The sequence below is a fragment of the Copadichromis virginalis genome, linkage group LG6 (assembly GCF_057382275.1).
Source record: "Copadichromis virginalis isolate Kocher_CV1m ecotype Utaka linkage group LG6, C_Virginalis_male_GT1.1, whole genome shotgun sequence".
NCBI classification, from domain to species: Eukaryota; Metazoa; Chordata; class Actinopteri; order Cichliformes; family Cichlidae; genus Copadichromis; species Copadichromis virginalis.
The window spans coordinates 22,935,996-22,952,819 of NC_140623.1; the positions used below are offsets into that span (position 1 = coordinate 22,935,996).

The following is a 16,824-nucleotide window of genomic DNA, read 5'->3' on the forward strand; positions in this document are numbered from 1 at the left end:
GGATTTACTGCATGGTTGATGTATCGGTCTGGGTTACACTGTAAAGGCCACCCCAATATTTGCATCAACATATTAACAGCTGTAATGATAAGCCATAGCACATCATCACATCCAATATTATACAGTGATGAAACCATATGATAGAGTGCTTTCAATTCACTTTCTGAGCAACACAAATAAAAACACTGACAGGATTAGAAATTAACATATTGACACTAAAGGTTTACTACAAATGTTCCTTTGTCATAAGTCATATTGTCATTTTCTAGCTCTCACAAAATGTGCTAACCAGAGGTTACTGAACACATCCAGTAAATAACAGAAGATCAAAGTATTTGGGACTTAGTTCCTTAAAAGCATTTGTATCACATAGGAAAACATGTCATTAATGATAATAATTAGGAGGTGTGGCCCAGTAGGGTTTTTTTTCACATAGTGTATTTAATTACCTTAAATCTGTTTCTCTTCCTGTCCCATCTTAAACTGAGATTTCACTGCATCTGTATCAGTGATGGAGGTAAGTAAACAAGGCAAGTAAAAGTATTTATTTTAATCATAAAAAAGTCATTTTTTATGAAGCAATATTTCTGACTAAATGTCTTGAAGTGTCACTTGAAGCTGTATCAGCAGGTAAGGTTTAATATTGTAGCTGTCCTACAGGGACCACACAGTGAGAAAAAGTCAAGCACAACATCTAATAAACATCAAATTTATAAAATCATGTAATGTGTATTTATATCAAAACTCTCAGGGTGTAAGTGTAAGTAGCTATTGTAAATGTTGTGCTGCAGAATTATACAAACTGCAAATACCAGCAAAAGTGGAACAAAAGACACATCCAAATTTGTGCTGTGCTCTTTGTTTTTCATATTATTTTTGCTTCCGCTTACATTCAAACTGGTGTGAATTCCTGCTTCTCTGCCAGTCAGTTCAGTCAGTTCTTGCTACCCAGTCTTATCTTGAGTTTATTATAATGTCAGTGAATTTTATCACTATAGTTTCAAATTCTTGAGCAAAGAAGAGCAAATTTATAAACATCAAAAAGCTTTACCTTTACCTGAGATTTAAATCTGCATGTTGCTGAAGTGAAGTTTCATCTGTTCCTTTCAACTTGCTTCTCCAAGTCTTGCTTCACAAATCTTCCAAACTTTCCCCCATTTAGATCTTGGGAATTGTTTACTCTTACATAAAACCTCTAATTTAGGTATCTTTTGGTTCTCTTTCTTATTAGATGAAAAACAGTACTACCACAAATTTAAAAGCTTTGGCCTATTGTTTAGACCTTTAAAAATTACTTTAAGAATAAATATGGGAATGGTCAGCACCTAGGATGTAGTTTGTTTTAGTTCAACACAAACCCTGGAGAGGCAGCTTTTGACACTTTAACCTTTCACATTGCCTACTCATTGGGAATTGTACCATCATCATTACTGCATTTACACATTCCTTACACTCAACAGAGGATCTTCTAAGGACAGAGCAATTCACATAAGTTAGCCAAAACGTCTAACTGCTTATTTCCCACAGTTCCCACTCTTACTTAACTTTATGATCTGCTCATTTTTCCTCTTGTAAATCCTTTTGAAACAAATGTAATAATAATAACAAGAAAAATGAATAATGTAATTTTTTATGAAAATGAACCCATAGGCTGGGAACAAATTCTTACATAATGGTTGAAGGCATAGTTTTAAACCCACCCTCATTAGTGGACAGGTCACAGTTAATGATATTCTTTCAGTTTTAAGCATATTTTGCCTTGCTGTTAACAGAAACTGTGGCTGAAGTAGTCCGAGAGTAATGTTGTTGATTTAAAAAAAAGTAGCCCTCACTGTTTGTTGAAATATCTACACCTACATTTATAGATACTATTTTAGGATTGCTCTGCACATTCATTTGCCTCTTTTCGAGTATGTGATAATTCCATCCCTGGGGATGATCCGGGCAGGCATACCCTGCAGCCCATAAACATGAGGAACGCCCTCCGAAAGGAGCGATTGAACAAACCATACAGGAAAGGGTTTAGGGATGAGTTGATATACCCTAACCACAGAAAGAGATCCCAGAGGACCACCTCTGTGCTGTATTCAATGAACGGGTCCACGATGTTGACAGTAAAGAAGGGCATCCAGAAGATGAGAAAAACTCCCATGATGATACCTAAAGTTTTTGCTGCCTTTCTCTCCCTCTTCATGGCATTCCTGTGTCTTTTTTTCTTGCTTGAGTCTTTACCCACTCCAGCAGCCATCTGGCTTTCCATGGCACTGATCTGCCTGGCCTGCCGCTTGGCAGCTTTGAAGATCTTCCAGTAGGCTACTAGCATGATTGCCATGGGCAGGTAAAAGGCTACTAAAGAAGCCATGACAGCATAAATGCGACTGACCAAGAACACACATAAATCTTTAGGAATCACCATGTCTACACCAGCAACATGAAGGTCTAGCATAATGGGGCCAAAGGAAATGAGTATGGGGACAAGCCAACATACAGCAATGAGGAGAGCTACCCGCCTGTGGCTCATCTTTAACGAGTAAACTAGAGGGTTACAGACAGCATAGTAACGGTCGAAGGCGATGCAGCTGAGATGAAATATGGAGGCAGTGCAGAGCATAACATCTAGGCTAGAGTGTATCCGACAAAAAAGAGAACCAAAGTACCAGCACCCCTCCACAGTTCGAATCATACTATAAGGCATCACTACAAGGCCAACTAGGCAGTCAGCCACTGCCAGGGACATGACGAAGCAGTTTGTGGGGGACTGCAGCTGCTTGAAGTAAGCAATGGACAAGACCACCAGGAAGTTGCCCACAACTGTGCAGATGATGCCAACCGACAGGAAAGCATACAGGAAAATGCGAGAGACCCGATGCCTCAATAAAGTACACGATTGAAGTTCAAGTTGAAGAGATGTGTTATCATCTCCGAGCCATCCCAAGGTGCTGTTATCCATGGCCTAATCAAACCTGTCAAAACATACAGAGAGAATTGGAAATAATTACTTCGAGGCATTTCATAGCACCACTCTATGGCACATTAACAATGAAAAAGTGGACAAACCACCCAGAATCCTGTTTGTTTCAGGCTGAAATGCAGCTCCGGGGCTACTTTTTATCAGTAAATCTTTGAACAGTGAACTTTGGTTTGCCATATAAATCACAAGAGACCATGGGCCTGAAAAGCTTGTTCTCAGAGCAGGGGGCGTATCTAACACACAATCTCTTTGCTTGCTGTGGCTAACAATACCGGGTGGTCTTCTAATCAACACAGATGTTGTTATAATGATTGAAAGGTTATATTACATTTTATTTACAAAATCACGACTGGACATTAAAAAAAAAAGGCTTAATGCATCAGACAATAGTTTGAATACCTTCAGAGGGAAGTGAATTCTCCAAATTCTCCAAAAGTAGGTGGATTTAGAGTCACTTTTATGAAAACAAAAAAGCAAAATTACAGTATTACAGTGCAACCATGTCTTGTAATCCATGTCGAGGTAGGAGGTATTAAGACATTGTTTGGACTGATATTTATTTCCAATGCTCCCCTCTATCTGGTTCTTGACCAACCCATTTTAAAAATTAAACAAAACACCTTTTTTGAAACCATTTTACACCCATCAACACTGTAAATACTGCAACTTGAATTACTTGTTATATAGAACAAGGCCACTGTGCATTATAAAATTACAAATCATCAGCACTTAAGGAAAAAAAAAAGTTAGTGTCCCGTTTCAGTTGAAATGATGATAACTTTGAACATTAGTCTCTAATTAGTCACAAATTGAGAAAATCTGAACCTGAGTTGCTGAAAAAGTTACTTACTGTGTATTTTAGCATTTGTGATAAAGAATATGATAACTAAAAAAAGAATATAATCACAACTAGAAAATATATTATTTAAATTATTATTAAATTATGACAGAACCAAAAAAGTTAAGAGGTGCAAAACAAAATTAGAAAGCGCTGTTCTTCAGACAGTTGGGACGCAGTTCTTGAATAAGTGCTGAGGTCACAGAGCTTATCTTAATGAGGAGTTCCTGGTCTTTATGCACATTACTGTACAGATTAACACAACAAGTGATACCACACATAACTCAGCTGCTTTAACTTTCAGTAGTAAGTTACTACTACTTAGACCATTTTGATAATGATTTTTTTTAAAGTCTTCTTTTGCTTGCTGCAATTAGTGGGTTAAAAAAAACACTTCTCAACTTTTTATAGTACAATTTTATATACCTTTATGTCCATACTGGTTTTTGCTGTATCAGAAAGTCTGTTTATTTGCACTGTTGACCATTTATTCTGGAAAAGCAGTTTTACTGTAGCACCTACCTCATCAAAGAAATAGAAGGCAGTTCAGCATTCAGCTAAAATGTGTAGGAAGAGTCATGTTCACGGCCCTGCACGCATCATTTGATCTTTTCATTCTCTCATTTTTCTATTTATTGTACTTCCAGCCTATAATCATTTGTGCAACAGCTATATATTTGCATCTGGGTCTGATAATAGTCCTATCTAGCAAAAAATGATCTGTCAGTTGATTTATATTATTCCTGGTGAAGGATTATGTATTTTTATTTTTTATCTTCACATCTTTCTGTCATAATGATCAAACAAAGCACTTGCATTATTTTGCACAATCTTAATTACAAATTATATAGGGGTGAAGCCCCATTTTTCATCTCGAATATAAATGCTTCAACTCACAACATCACAGGGATTCTATCAGAACAAAGAACAACTTGGTTACAGTTTAACTAAGCTTATTTAAAGCTGTAAACATTTCAGTCAGGGTTAGCGCTCACTAAATAAACCGTTTTGTTTATTATAACAATTTCCCTTCACTGGCGCTCATAGAAAAACAGGTTAAAAAAATGACACTCACCTGTGATGAAGAAAAATGATCGTCTGCTCTTGTGTGTGTCATACTGCAGCTCTGTCAGCCTTAGATTTACACCGACGAGAGAGATAGTAGAGGAAGCGGGCTGTAATGAATACATGCAACAATAACCACACTAATTAAATGCCTTGCCTTGCCAACTCCCCTGCTAACACAATTCAAATGAATGTAAAAAAGGAAACCATTTTTTTTTGTTTTAGATTTTTTTTAAAAGATTTTCTGATGTGTGCACAGCGGCACAAAAGACATTATGTGGTTTAGAACAATTAAAAAAAAAAATAGAACATATCTGACACCCAAGTAATACAGTAAAACATAAAAAAACCTCTTTTTTTAAAGTAAGCAATTCCATATGGATAGGTCAAAGCATATTTTAAAGATCTAGAAGTCATTGGCTCCTAGTACAGGAGGTAAATATGTGAATGATATTTTTGTAAAATACCCAAACTATTAAATGGACTTATTTATTTTCGCTTCAGGAAAGACTGCTGTAACTTTATCAGGGGTGACTAGTCTGCAACTGAAAAAACCGAGGTCAGCAAGTTTTCAAAGCAAGTTAGGATCATTCAAAACAATATAAAAGTAATTTTAAGAATCAAATTTGCTATTAGAAACAGTGAAATAATAATTAAAAAACAAAACAAATTCAATTTGATGAAATAATTAGCAAATGATTTATTCAATTATCTGATTTCATACTTTAAATCAGTTTCATATTTGTGAAACTCCATTTGCTACAAACCCTTCAAACATCTCTCATCATCCCTTTCATGCGTTTAAGCGCGCAGTCGACCACAGCCAATCCTGCCGAGCTTGAATACCTTGGGCCTCAGCCAGTGACAGGCGTATTTCATGTGTGGCGGACGTGTTCTAATTAAACATGGGGGAATTTTTAATGAAGGGTGCAATAAAAGGCAGATTGCCTCAATAATTAGTGTTTTGTTTTTTTTTACCAGTCATTCATATGTGTAATGCAAGTGTTCTTTGTAGGCGGGGTAGACTACCACACATCTGTTCTTTTGTTTGTGAGAGTAAAGTGAGGAGACAGTGATTCCAGTGCTTTGTTTCTTGTACTCGACTGCAAATAAAATGACCCTTCTTATTTGGTTACGCATTTCATTATCAATACTGTAATATTTAATAATGAGACAACATTTTTATTATTTGATCATTTAAATTTGTCCTAATTTATATAATCACCATTTCAAATTGTACAAATTTAAATTCGAAGAATTGAAAAGTGTGTCTGTGAAGGTTCTCAGTCATCCAGGTCATCGTAGTCAAAGGAGCTTGCAAAGAAAAGCGTCTGGACTTCTTTAAGTTACTTGAAGACGTTTCACGTCTCATCCGAGAAGCTTCTTCAGTTCTAAGGTCAAATGGTGGAGAGTCCCAGATATAAACCTAGTGGGAGTAACCCCCCACAGAGGGACAAAAGGACCCCCTGATGATCCTCTAATCGCCTGAGCCAAGGTGTGAAACTGGGTGTGGGTCCCAATCAGCCAGAGATTCGGGTGAGCTCATTGTGAAACCTGGCCCCACCTTATCATGCGAATTCCTGAGATCAGATGGCCCAGGATGTGAGTGGGCGTTAAGGCGTCTGGGAAGGGATCTCAAAACTGGATTATAGATGGCAGAGAGTTGGTGTCGTAAACCCCCGCCTCTGTTCAAAGATGGTCGCTCACAGTGGACATAGATGGCTTCTTTCACTCCTCTTTCAAACCATCTGTCCTCTCTGTCCAAAATGTGAACATTGGCATCCTCGAAGGAGTGTCCTTTATCCTTAAGATGCAGATGGACTGCTGAGTCTTGTCCTGTGGAGGTTGCTCTTCTGTGTTGTGCCATGCGCTTGTGAAGTGGCTGTTTGGTCTCTCCAACGTAGAGGTCTGGGCATTCTTCACTACACTGTACAGCATACACCACATTGTTAAGTCTGTGTTTTGGAGTTTTGTCTTTCGGGTGAACCAGTTTTTGTCTGAGCGTGTTGCTGGGTCTGAAATGCACCGGGATGTCATGCTTGGAGAAAACCCTCCTGAGTTTTTCTGATACACCGGCTACATAGGGGATGACAATGTTGTTGCGTCTGTCCTTCTTATCCTCCCTCGCTGGTGTCTGGTCTTCTTGATTCTGCAGAGAGCACAAAATCACCTTTTAAGTGAAAGGATAAGACAGGTCCATTTCACCATAGATGCCCTCCAGATCAAGATCAGCCAGACCCTGCAGGAACTGGAAATCCTTCTACCCTCTCCAATCTTAGAAGAGGTTTACAAGTTTGTGGACAAGGCTCAGCGGGCCCAACACTATAAAGGAAAAGAAAGACAATGCAGGAAATTTCACACATTGCTTTCAAAAACACACACTCCTCATCCTGAACCTACACAACCCAGAGAAGAAAACACACCTGAAGACAGTCAGGAGAAATGGGTTAAGAACTTTTCAGACAGAATTCTCACTGAACCTGAAAAGAGAGTATTAGCCAAAGGACTCAGATTTGCCATTTCTCCACAACAGTTGCCCATAGTGGACCTCATCACAGCCACAGAATCTGCCATACGGATTAATAAATTATCACAGACAGAAGCAGAGCAAATCAGGATGAAAGTCTCAGCCACGCTCTCCAGTGCCAAAGTCCCTCCATCCAACCTCACAATACAGGAAAAGAAGGCCGTCGCTTCCCTGAGCAAAGACCACAACATCACTGTTTTACCAGCTGATAAGGGAAGATGCACCGTGGTCCTAAACACTACAGATTACCATACAAAGATCACTACTCTCCTCAGTGACAACAATACCTACGAAGCCTTAAAGCAAGACCCCACAAGCAGCTACAAAAAGAAAGTTATAGCTTGCCTTCAAGACTTTGAAAAGGACAAAATTATTGACCGCCTTACATATCACCGCCTTTACCCAGGGGATGCCATACCCTGCATTTACGGACTTCCTAAAATCCACAAGGAAGCTGTCCCACTCAGACCCATAGTCAGTAGCATAAACTCAGCCACTTATAACATTGCTAAACACCTTGCTACCATCCTTGCTCCTCACGTGGGGAACACCCCACACCACATCAAGAACTCCACCGACTTCACCGACAAGGTCCAGAAACTTACCGTGGATCCAGATGAAACCATGGTGTCCTTTGATGTAGTCTCTCTCTTCACTTGCATACCCACCACGGAGGCCGTGGAGACTGTCAGAAAACGATTACAAGAAGACAGCTCCTTGGAGGACAGGACCAACTTCACACCCGATCAGATTTGCACACTGTTAGACCTCTGCCTCACCACTACATATTTCAAATACAACGAAGGCTTTTACAGACAAAAACATGGCTGTGCCATGGGCTCCCCCGTGTCACCTATTGTAGCCAACCTTTACATGGAGGAAGTGGAAAGGAAGGCTCTTGGCTCTTTCAAAGGAAGAGTACCCAGCCACTGGTACAGATATGTAGACGACACCTGGGTCAAAATCAAGACACAAGAAGTGGAATCCTTCACTGCGCACATTAACGCTGTGGATAAAAACATCAAGTTCACCAGGGAAGACACAAAGGACAACTGTTTGCCTTTCCTGGACTGCGCTGTGCACATTGAGGAGAACGGCAACCTCAACATCGAGGTTTACCGGAAGCCCACACACACGGACCAGTACCTCCGCTTTGACTCCCATCACCCTCTGGAACACAAACTTGGAGTAATTAGGACCCTAGAGCACCGGGCAGAACATGTTCCCTCTAAGCCTGAAGGAAAAAAGAAGGAACACACACATGTAAAGGAAGCACTCAAAACGTGCGGCTATCCTAAATGGGCGTTCTTAAAGTCAGCAAAGAGGCACAGAAAAGAAGACCAGACACCAGCGAGGGAGGATAAGAAGGACAGACGCAACAACATTGTCATCCCCTATGTAGCCGGTGTATCAGAAAAACTCAGGAGTTTTCTCCAAGCATGACATCCCGGTGTATTTCAGACCCAGCAACATGCTCAGACAAAAACTGGTTCACCCGAAAGACAAAACTCCAAAACACAGACTTAACAATGTGGTGTATGCTGTACAGTGCAGCGAGGAATGCCCAGACCTCTACATTGGAGAGACCAAACAGCCACTTCACAAGCGCATGGCACAACATAGAAGAGCCACCTCCACAGGACAAGACTCAGCAGTCCATCTGCATCTTAAGGATAAAGGACACTCCTTCAAGGATGCCAATGTTCACATTTTGGACAGAGAGGACAGATGGTTTGAAAGAAGAGTGAAAGAAGCCATCTATGTCCACTGTGAGCGACCATCTTTGAACAGAGGCGGGGGTTTACGACACCAACTCTCTGCCATCTATAATCCAGTTTTGAGATCCCTTCCCAGACGCCTTAACGCCCACTCACATCCTGGGCCATCTGATCTCAGGAATTCGCATGATAAGGTGGGGCCAGGTTTCACAATGAGCTCACCCAAAACTCTGGCTGATTGGGACCCACACCCAGTTTCACACCTTGGCCCAGGCGATTAGAGGATCATCAGGGGGTCCTTTTGTCCCTCTGTGGGGGGATACTCCCACTAGGTTTATATCTGGGACTCTCCACCATTTGACCTTAGAACTGAAGAAGCTTCTCGGATGAGAGGTGAAACGTCTTCAAGTAATTGAAAAGTGTGTTTATCTTCTTCCATAGTGAATATATTTAAAGAGATTTTTTTTCTTGAGTCAGCTCTCTTTTCTTTTTTGTGAATGATACAGCTACTTTATCAGAAACCTTTATCACAAATGGTCTTCATCAGATTGGTTGTCAAGGAAACATTGTTAAGGAAGGAAAACAGGGAGAAGGGGTCGAACTATGCCAAATTATGCAACAACTGGACTGATAATCAGATGCAACAGATCCTAGGGAGACATGAAGTCAAATCTGAAATTTCTCATTCAAATCATCATCAGTATGAAACACAGGGGATCAGGAAAGCGGGACACTCAGTGTCTATAGCCATCTGTAAAACATAGTGGAGGTTCTGTCATGCATTAGGGTTACATTACATTGGAGATGTTCTTGTTAGAATTAAGATTCACCATGCAAAACCTTCAGAAAAGCATCTGATTGGCAATTTTCTGATTTTCATTTTCATCTGCTTTTCAGCATGACAATGCTGACAATGATGACAGCTGGTGATTTAAGAGCATACATTGTAGGATTATTGCTAGTGGACTGCCCAAAAGATGACGGAGATTAGTAAGCAGGTTTGGTGTTCATAGTTTTGGTATTTTTCTTTCTGAGCAATTTTGTGGTAAATGGAAAACTTTTAAAATCTAAAAGAATAGCTGACTAAGTTTTGCTGCAGCTGCATCCATGTGTGCGGCGGTATTGGTGGTCGAGGTAGTGTGTCTATTAAGGGAATAGTTCTTGAGAGTGTCTTGGTGTGACTGTCTCTCCCTCTCCTTTTTTCCTGTTGGCAAAGTGCTATGAGAGAATCCACTGTTTTCGCCCCACTGCTTGGTACATTTAAGGTGAATATGCTCACCTTGCATATTGTCCTAATCCATCCTTCCATTTCATCTAAAGAATGTGGAGGAGGATTAACAGAAATGTTTGCTTTTCTTCACCCTTACCATATTTCACCGTCCCAGGCTATGCCATGAAGAGAACTGCACAGAGGCAAGAACTTCTTCATCAGTGGCTGGGTTCAAAACTAAAACAATCTCAAAATGTATTTTTGAATGCGAAGAGAAAAGATGTCAGCATATTTACATTTGGCAGGGAAAGTCAAGTTAACATTTCCTTAAACCCCCTGTTGTCATCCTGTATTTCACCAGCCTCAGTGCTCCACAGCTGACAATGCAACACGTTCTCATCCGACAATGGGTTCCAGCATCACTGTTAGTCCTTTTGTGTGTTCTTATCGTGAGAAACATGACAGCGGAAGAGTGTGGGTGAAATACTGGCCAGAATTTGACTTGAGTTGGTTGATATCGTTTAAATGTGGATGTGGAATGGACTTGCACTTACATAGCACCTTCCCAAGGTGCTTTCAACTTAAGGCATTCACACACACATTCATACAGTGCTTTTATCTATACCTTGGAACTTTGAGTAACATTCATACACACACGATGGATGGTTTGGGGACAACTGGAGGGTCAGTATTTTGCTCACAAATACTTTGACTCATGGGCAGGAAGAGCCAACGATTAGATTGGTAGATGACATGCTCCACCATCTTCCCCAAATGAAAAGTTATTTACCAAATAGTTATGGGTCACACAGACCACTGCTGTTTTTGAAAAAGTGGTACTCTTAAGTAATTAAATTACATTTCAGAATTGTGAGAAATGCTGCACTCCTCTGTATACATAATTTGATTTTTGTTTTCTATAAAATCTTTTCAACTTGTGGTCACTGCCTGTTGATATAAGGGCAGTTTAACCTTGTCTTACAGAGCCCCAAAACTCTTGAATTTCAGGGACTAATTCTTGGGTTAATGCAGCCCTCTTCTGGCATGCCATTCTCATTACATATAGACAATGAGAACATAAATCAAATGCAACAATCATTAAATTATACATTATTATTGTTATACGCATTATGTATGCACAAACAACAAAGTCATTACTGTTTAAATAAACTATATATTTTTCCCAAACAGTAAATTGGTGAGTGGATTCCTCCCACGGTCTGCAATCAACAGTTGCTGAGGAACATACAACACATTTATGCATGTAGCTTATTTGTCTGGTTTTTTTTAAAGCAGTTCCTTCAGATAAATGTAAGCATATTTATTTTCATTAGTGATAAAAGGATTTACAATCCTAAATTATTAATCGTTATTATTATTAGTAGTAGTAGTATTACTAGTTTCTCTCAATCCTAATCAAACTTTAAATGGCAACATTATAAAAGTTTCTTGTTTTAAAATGTCCTTAGAAACAGTTTAATGTTTTCATCAACTGTTCTCTCAAATCTCCTCTAAGATTAAGGCCATTTTCTGTGGAGAAATAGCCTAATTTCTTATATTGCACAAATGGTAAGGCAAGACAAATTCACATGTAACAATTTGCTAATTGCACTACTAAAAACATGTGTATCCCAGAAGCTTACCTGTTAAATCTAAGAAAAGACTGCTAGTGTTAGAAGCCTGCTTGTTTTGATGCTTTATAACATTTTTTCATATTGATACTCAATGACTAAAAAGTGAGCATTCAATAAGGAGAGAGTTCATTAGAAGGAACTGAACATGATTTATAAATATACAAAATTCAATTATGCTATTTGGCAATTAGACTCTGATGGCCCATCACAGAAGAATGAAATCCCAGGGGTGACCCCCCAGAGTTTAGATGGTGGTGGTGGTGGTAAAGACAAGATGGAGGCTTGGGTGGAGTGTCTTGTGTGAGACAGTGATGGGAAGGAAGTGGTTTGCATGAAGGAGACTGCAAGAGCGAATGAAAGATGAGCAGGGCGATTAAAGTACGCAGAGTGGAGGCTGACTGAATTGAAGAAAGCAGGCAGCAAGATGATTGGACTACAGTGATGATGTTGGCATTTGTTTTACAGTGGGGGAAAGTGATGTGAAAGAAAAGACTAGCAGCCAAAAAATCTGGGAAAATGGGCTGATCAGTGAATACAGATGTTCTTTACTGAACTTATTATTGAAAAGGGTGGGCAGTGACATGGACAGCCAAGCTTGTCAATTTCATTTGTTAAATTCATACCATAGGTGCATCTACTAAAAATCTTGGATAAGTAAGAATTTTGTTGACCTTAACAACAAGGTCAAAGGTCAAGTTTTCTGATAATCTTTTGAATGCAACATCTCACGAAGTAAATGATATAGGATTTTGAAACTGATTCCAAAGGTGTATCTACTAAAAATCCCAAACTCAAGATCAGAAATGTACTTTTCTGAAAATCACCTATGGTTTTCAGATTTACACCATGGGTAGGGATGGGAATCGAGAACTGATTTTTATAGAGAACCAATCCTTTGGAATATTTAGTCTGATCACTGCTTATGCTTTCCATTTGCACTTGAGCTTTGATCTGCTGATTTCAGTTGCTGTGGCAGAGGAGGAAAGTAGTGGTGTAGAGCGTGAATATGAATATTACTTTTATTTTTTGGCAAAAAAGGAGGAGAGCACAATGATGAAAGGCAAACTGCATGCAGGAGAGAAACAGTTACATTATGCTACCAACACAAGTTTGGCACAGACAGCATGCTAACACTAAGCTAAGCCCCTGCCCAGCAGCCAGACCCTGAATTTCAACAAGTAACAAGCTAATGATCAGCAACCATTTCTATTTCTGTTTATGTTTCTACAGTAGGATCAATGTGATGATTGCTTTGAAGTCTCTTTCTGCTGGTCTTCATCTTTGCTTGGTGCTGTCAGCTTTGTGGTCATACCTAAATACTAAAAGAAAGATAATAAGCTTTTGACATTTGAAATATTTTTAAGCATTTTTGGCAAAATCTTCAAATTTTCAGCATTCAAAATGCATTTTTGCTCGTTAGCAGTAGCGGTTTTAGATACACAGGTGGTTGCCCGGGGCGGCATCGTGGTGGGGGGCAGCATCATGGGCATCGGCAAAAAAAAAAATAATTCTCTGGCTGGCTGGAGCAGCATCTAATAATAATCAACTCGCAAAATAAAACAAAATAAAAACAAACCAACAAACACGAAAACACCAGACATTATGATACAGACTTATAATTTGCACCGATGTTTTTTTGTAATTCTGTACACGAAAAATGAGCGCGAGAGCCTTCGGTGCGCCTGCTTGCTGCTGAAGTCAAAGTAAACTTTATTGTCATCTCCACTACATACAGTCCAGCATATAGAGAGACGAGACAACGAGGCTCCAGTTACAGCAGCGCAAGTAAACAAACAATATATATAAGAAGAGTAAGAAAATAAATATACACTTTAGGACTGGGGGTAAAGGGATCAATAACAATTTAAAATTTATAATTTTCAGTTTGATGATTTAAAGTCTCACACACAACCCGTCGAAAGGGGAGGGAGACCCGCTGCTTCCAAATAGAGCACATTTCATTTATAATGTTGTAAATCCAAGCCCATTATGTATTCATGATTTGAATCCTGGGTTGTGTGAAATCCCAGAAATAAACCCTAGACAAAGTGAATCTGTGAACTAAGGTGTAGGTCTAAATCAAATCAAATCAAATCAAATCACTTTTTATTGTCACATCACATGTGCAGGCACACTGGCACAGCACATGCGAGTGAAATTCTTGTGTGCGAGCCCCACAAGCAACAGAGATGTGCAAACACAACAACACAAACGAGCAAAATACAAGAATGGCCAACCTGAAACTAATAAATATATGTACAATATATAATAGTGTATGCATTTCTGGATGTGTATACTAAATATTTTCCTACGTGTGTGTGTGTGTGTGTGTGTGTGTGTGTGTATACACATTTTTACAAATTAAATAGTAAAAAAATAAAATAAAATAATAATAATAATAATAATAAAATATATAAAATATACAGAGTTGAATATGTGCAAAACAAGTGGCATTTATATACAGTGTGGAGTGCATAATGTTGAAGTTCCAGTAGTGAAGCTGAGGTGTCTATGACGTGTTCAGCAGTCTGATGGCCTGGTGGAAGAAGCTGTCTCTCAGTCTGCTGGTACGGGACCGGATGCTGCAGAACCTCCTTCCTGATGGAAGCAGTCTGAACAGTTTATGGCTGGGGTGACTGGAGTCCTTGATGATCCTCCCCGCTTTCCTCAGGCAGCGCTTCCTGTAGATGTCTTGGAGGGAGGGAAGCTCACCTCCAATTATCCGTTCAGAGCACCGCACTACTCGCTGGAGAGCTTTGCAGTTGTAGGCGGTGCTGTTGCCATACCAGGTGGTGATGCATCCAGTGAGGATGCTCTCAATGGCACAGTGATAGAAGGTCCTGAGGATGCGGGGGCTCATGCCGAATCTTTTCAGTCTCCTGAGAAAGAAGAGGCGCTGCTGGGCCTTCTTCACTGTTTTGTTTGTGTGTACTGACCACGTAAGATCCTCAGCCAGATGTACTCCAAGGAACCGGAAGCTGCTCACTCTCTCCACAGCAGCGCCGTTGATGGTGATGGGGGTGTGTACTTCTCTGCACCTCCGGAAGTCCACTATCAACTCCTTTGTCTTTGCGACGTTGAGGGTGAGATGGTTGTCTTGACACCAGTGGGTCAGGGCGCTGACCTCCTCCCTGTAAGCCGTCTCATCACCGTTGGTGATAAGACCCACCACTGTAGTGTCGTCCGCAAACTTCACAATGATGTTGGAGCTGTTAGTGGCTGTGCAGTCGTAGGTGTAGAGTGAGTACAGGAGAGGGCTCAGTACACACCCCTGTGGAGCACCAGTGTTCAGTGTGATGGGGGATGAGGTGATGCTGCCCAGTCTGACCACCTGGCGTCTGTCAGACAGGAAGCTAAGGATCCAGCTGCAGAGGGAGCTGCTCAGTCCTAGATCCTGCAGTTTCCTGTCCAGCTTCGAGGGAACGATGGTATTGAATGCTGAGCTGTAATCTACAAACAGCATTCTCACATACGTGTCTCTCTTCTCCAGGTGTGACAGGGCAGTGTGTAGTGTCAGGGCTATGGCATCATCAGTGGACCTGTTGTGGCGGTATGCAAACTGTAGAGGGTCCAGTGAGTCGGGTAGTGCAGAGCAGATGAAGTCCCTGACCAGCTTCTCGAAGCATTTGCTTACGATGGGGGTCAGGGCTACAGGTCGCCAGTCGTTCAATGAGGAGATGGTGGAGGATTTGGGTACAGGGACGATGGTGGCCATTTTGAAGCAGGCTGGGACTACAGACAGAGAGAGGGAAAGGTTGAAGATGTGCGTGAACACTCCAGCCAGCTGAGCCGCGCATGACCTGAGGTCTATTAGGTCATGTTGTGGTGATCCTTGAGTTGATGGATGGGTGGTCATACTGGAGTGCAAAATTAAAACCAATGGAAGATGGACAAGAAAAGTTCAAAGCCATCAGGTGCTCAGTTTAGAAAAAAGAAAAAAGAAGAGGAGGAGAAACGAGCAACAGATACAGGTAAGCAGATGTGTCATTGGATAATGGCAGGTCATCCTGAAACAATCAGAATCAGAATACTTTATTAATCCCTAAGGAAATTATGTGCATTACAGTTGCTCCAAGAAGACATGGTAAAAATAGCAACAGTAACAGACTGTTGATTTGTCCTGTTCTCATTGTATGACGAATTATGATGGCTGTTTGGTAGCCGTTTGCATACTATGCATACTCTCTCTCTCTTCACGTGTGTGTGTGTACAACAGTTTCATGTTAATGTACAATCCTTAATATGTTTTGTGTGTGTGTGTGTGTGTTTCAGCTGTTTTACAGAGCAATACGAAAGTAATGTAACAAGTACTATAATAAATAACTTTCTCTTTGAAGTAGTTAAAAAGTAACGTATTGCATTACTTTTATGAGAAGTGTTTTGTACAAAAATAATAATAATATTTTCTTTTGTTCTTTGAGGAACACCGATCTCCAACATGCACAAACATTTCACAAAACAGCATGCAATTAATTTGCACAAATTTAATGTCTTTTGACTTTTGTAATGTCAGAATTGCTAAAATCCTATCAATTCTCCATCTCTAACCAAGTGCATCTACTAGAAGGCTAAGGGGAAGCACTTGCAGTCACCAGTATTTTATATGACATACATAAAGTAAAAGCTCAGGATAATGTCCTGTAAAAATACTTTTTTACAACATCTTTTTAGTTTTGTGTTGACTGTTGGAGTTTAAGAAAAGGAGTGTATGGATATGACCCATTTTCCAGAACAGATAAGACTGTAAGTTGTGGAGCTTGGTGTGTAGTGTGACTTGTAAATAAAAACAATTTTGTACACAACCTATTGAACCCAGTTCTTTTTATTCTTCTACTGGACAGAGAAGACGCAGACTCAAAGT

At 40.1% G+C, this 16,824-nt stretch overlaps 1 protein-coding gene across 1 annotated transcript; it reads right to left on the reverse strand.

The window, feature by feature from the left end:
• Positions 1-1,873: 1,873 nt before the first annotated feature.
• On the reverse strand, positions 1,874-2,950 carry LOC146707778 (5-hydroxytryptamine receptor 4). The gene has a single exon (XM_085460889.1). It carries the CDS (start codon positions 2,948-2,950, stop codon positions 1,874-1,876), a length of 1,077 nt encoding a protein of 358 aa, XP_085317015.1.
• Positions 2,951-16,824: the final 13,874 nt, after the last annotated feature.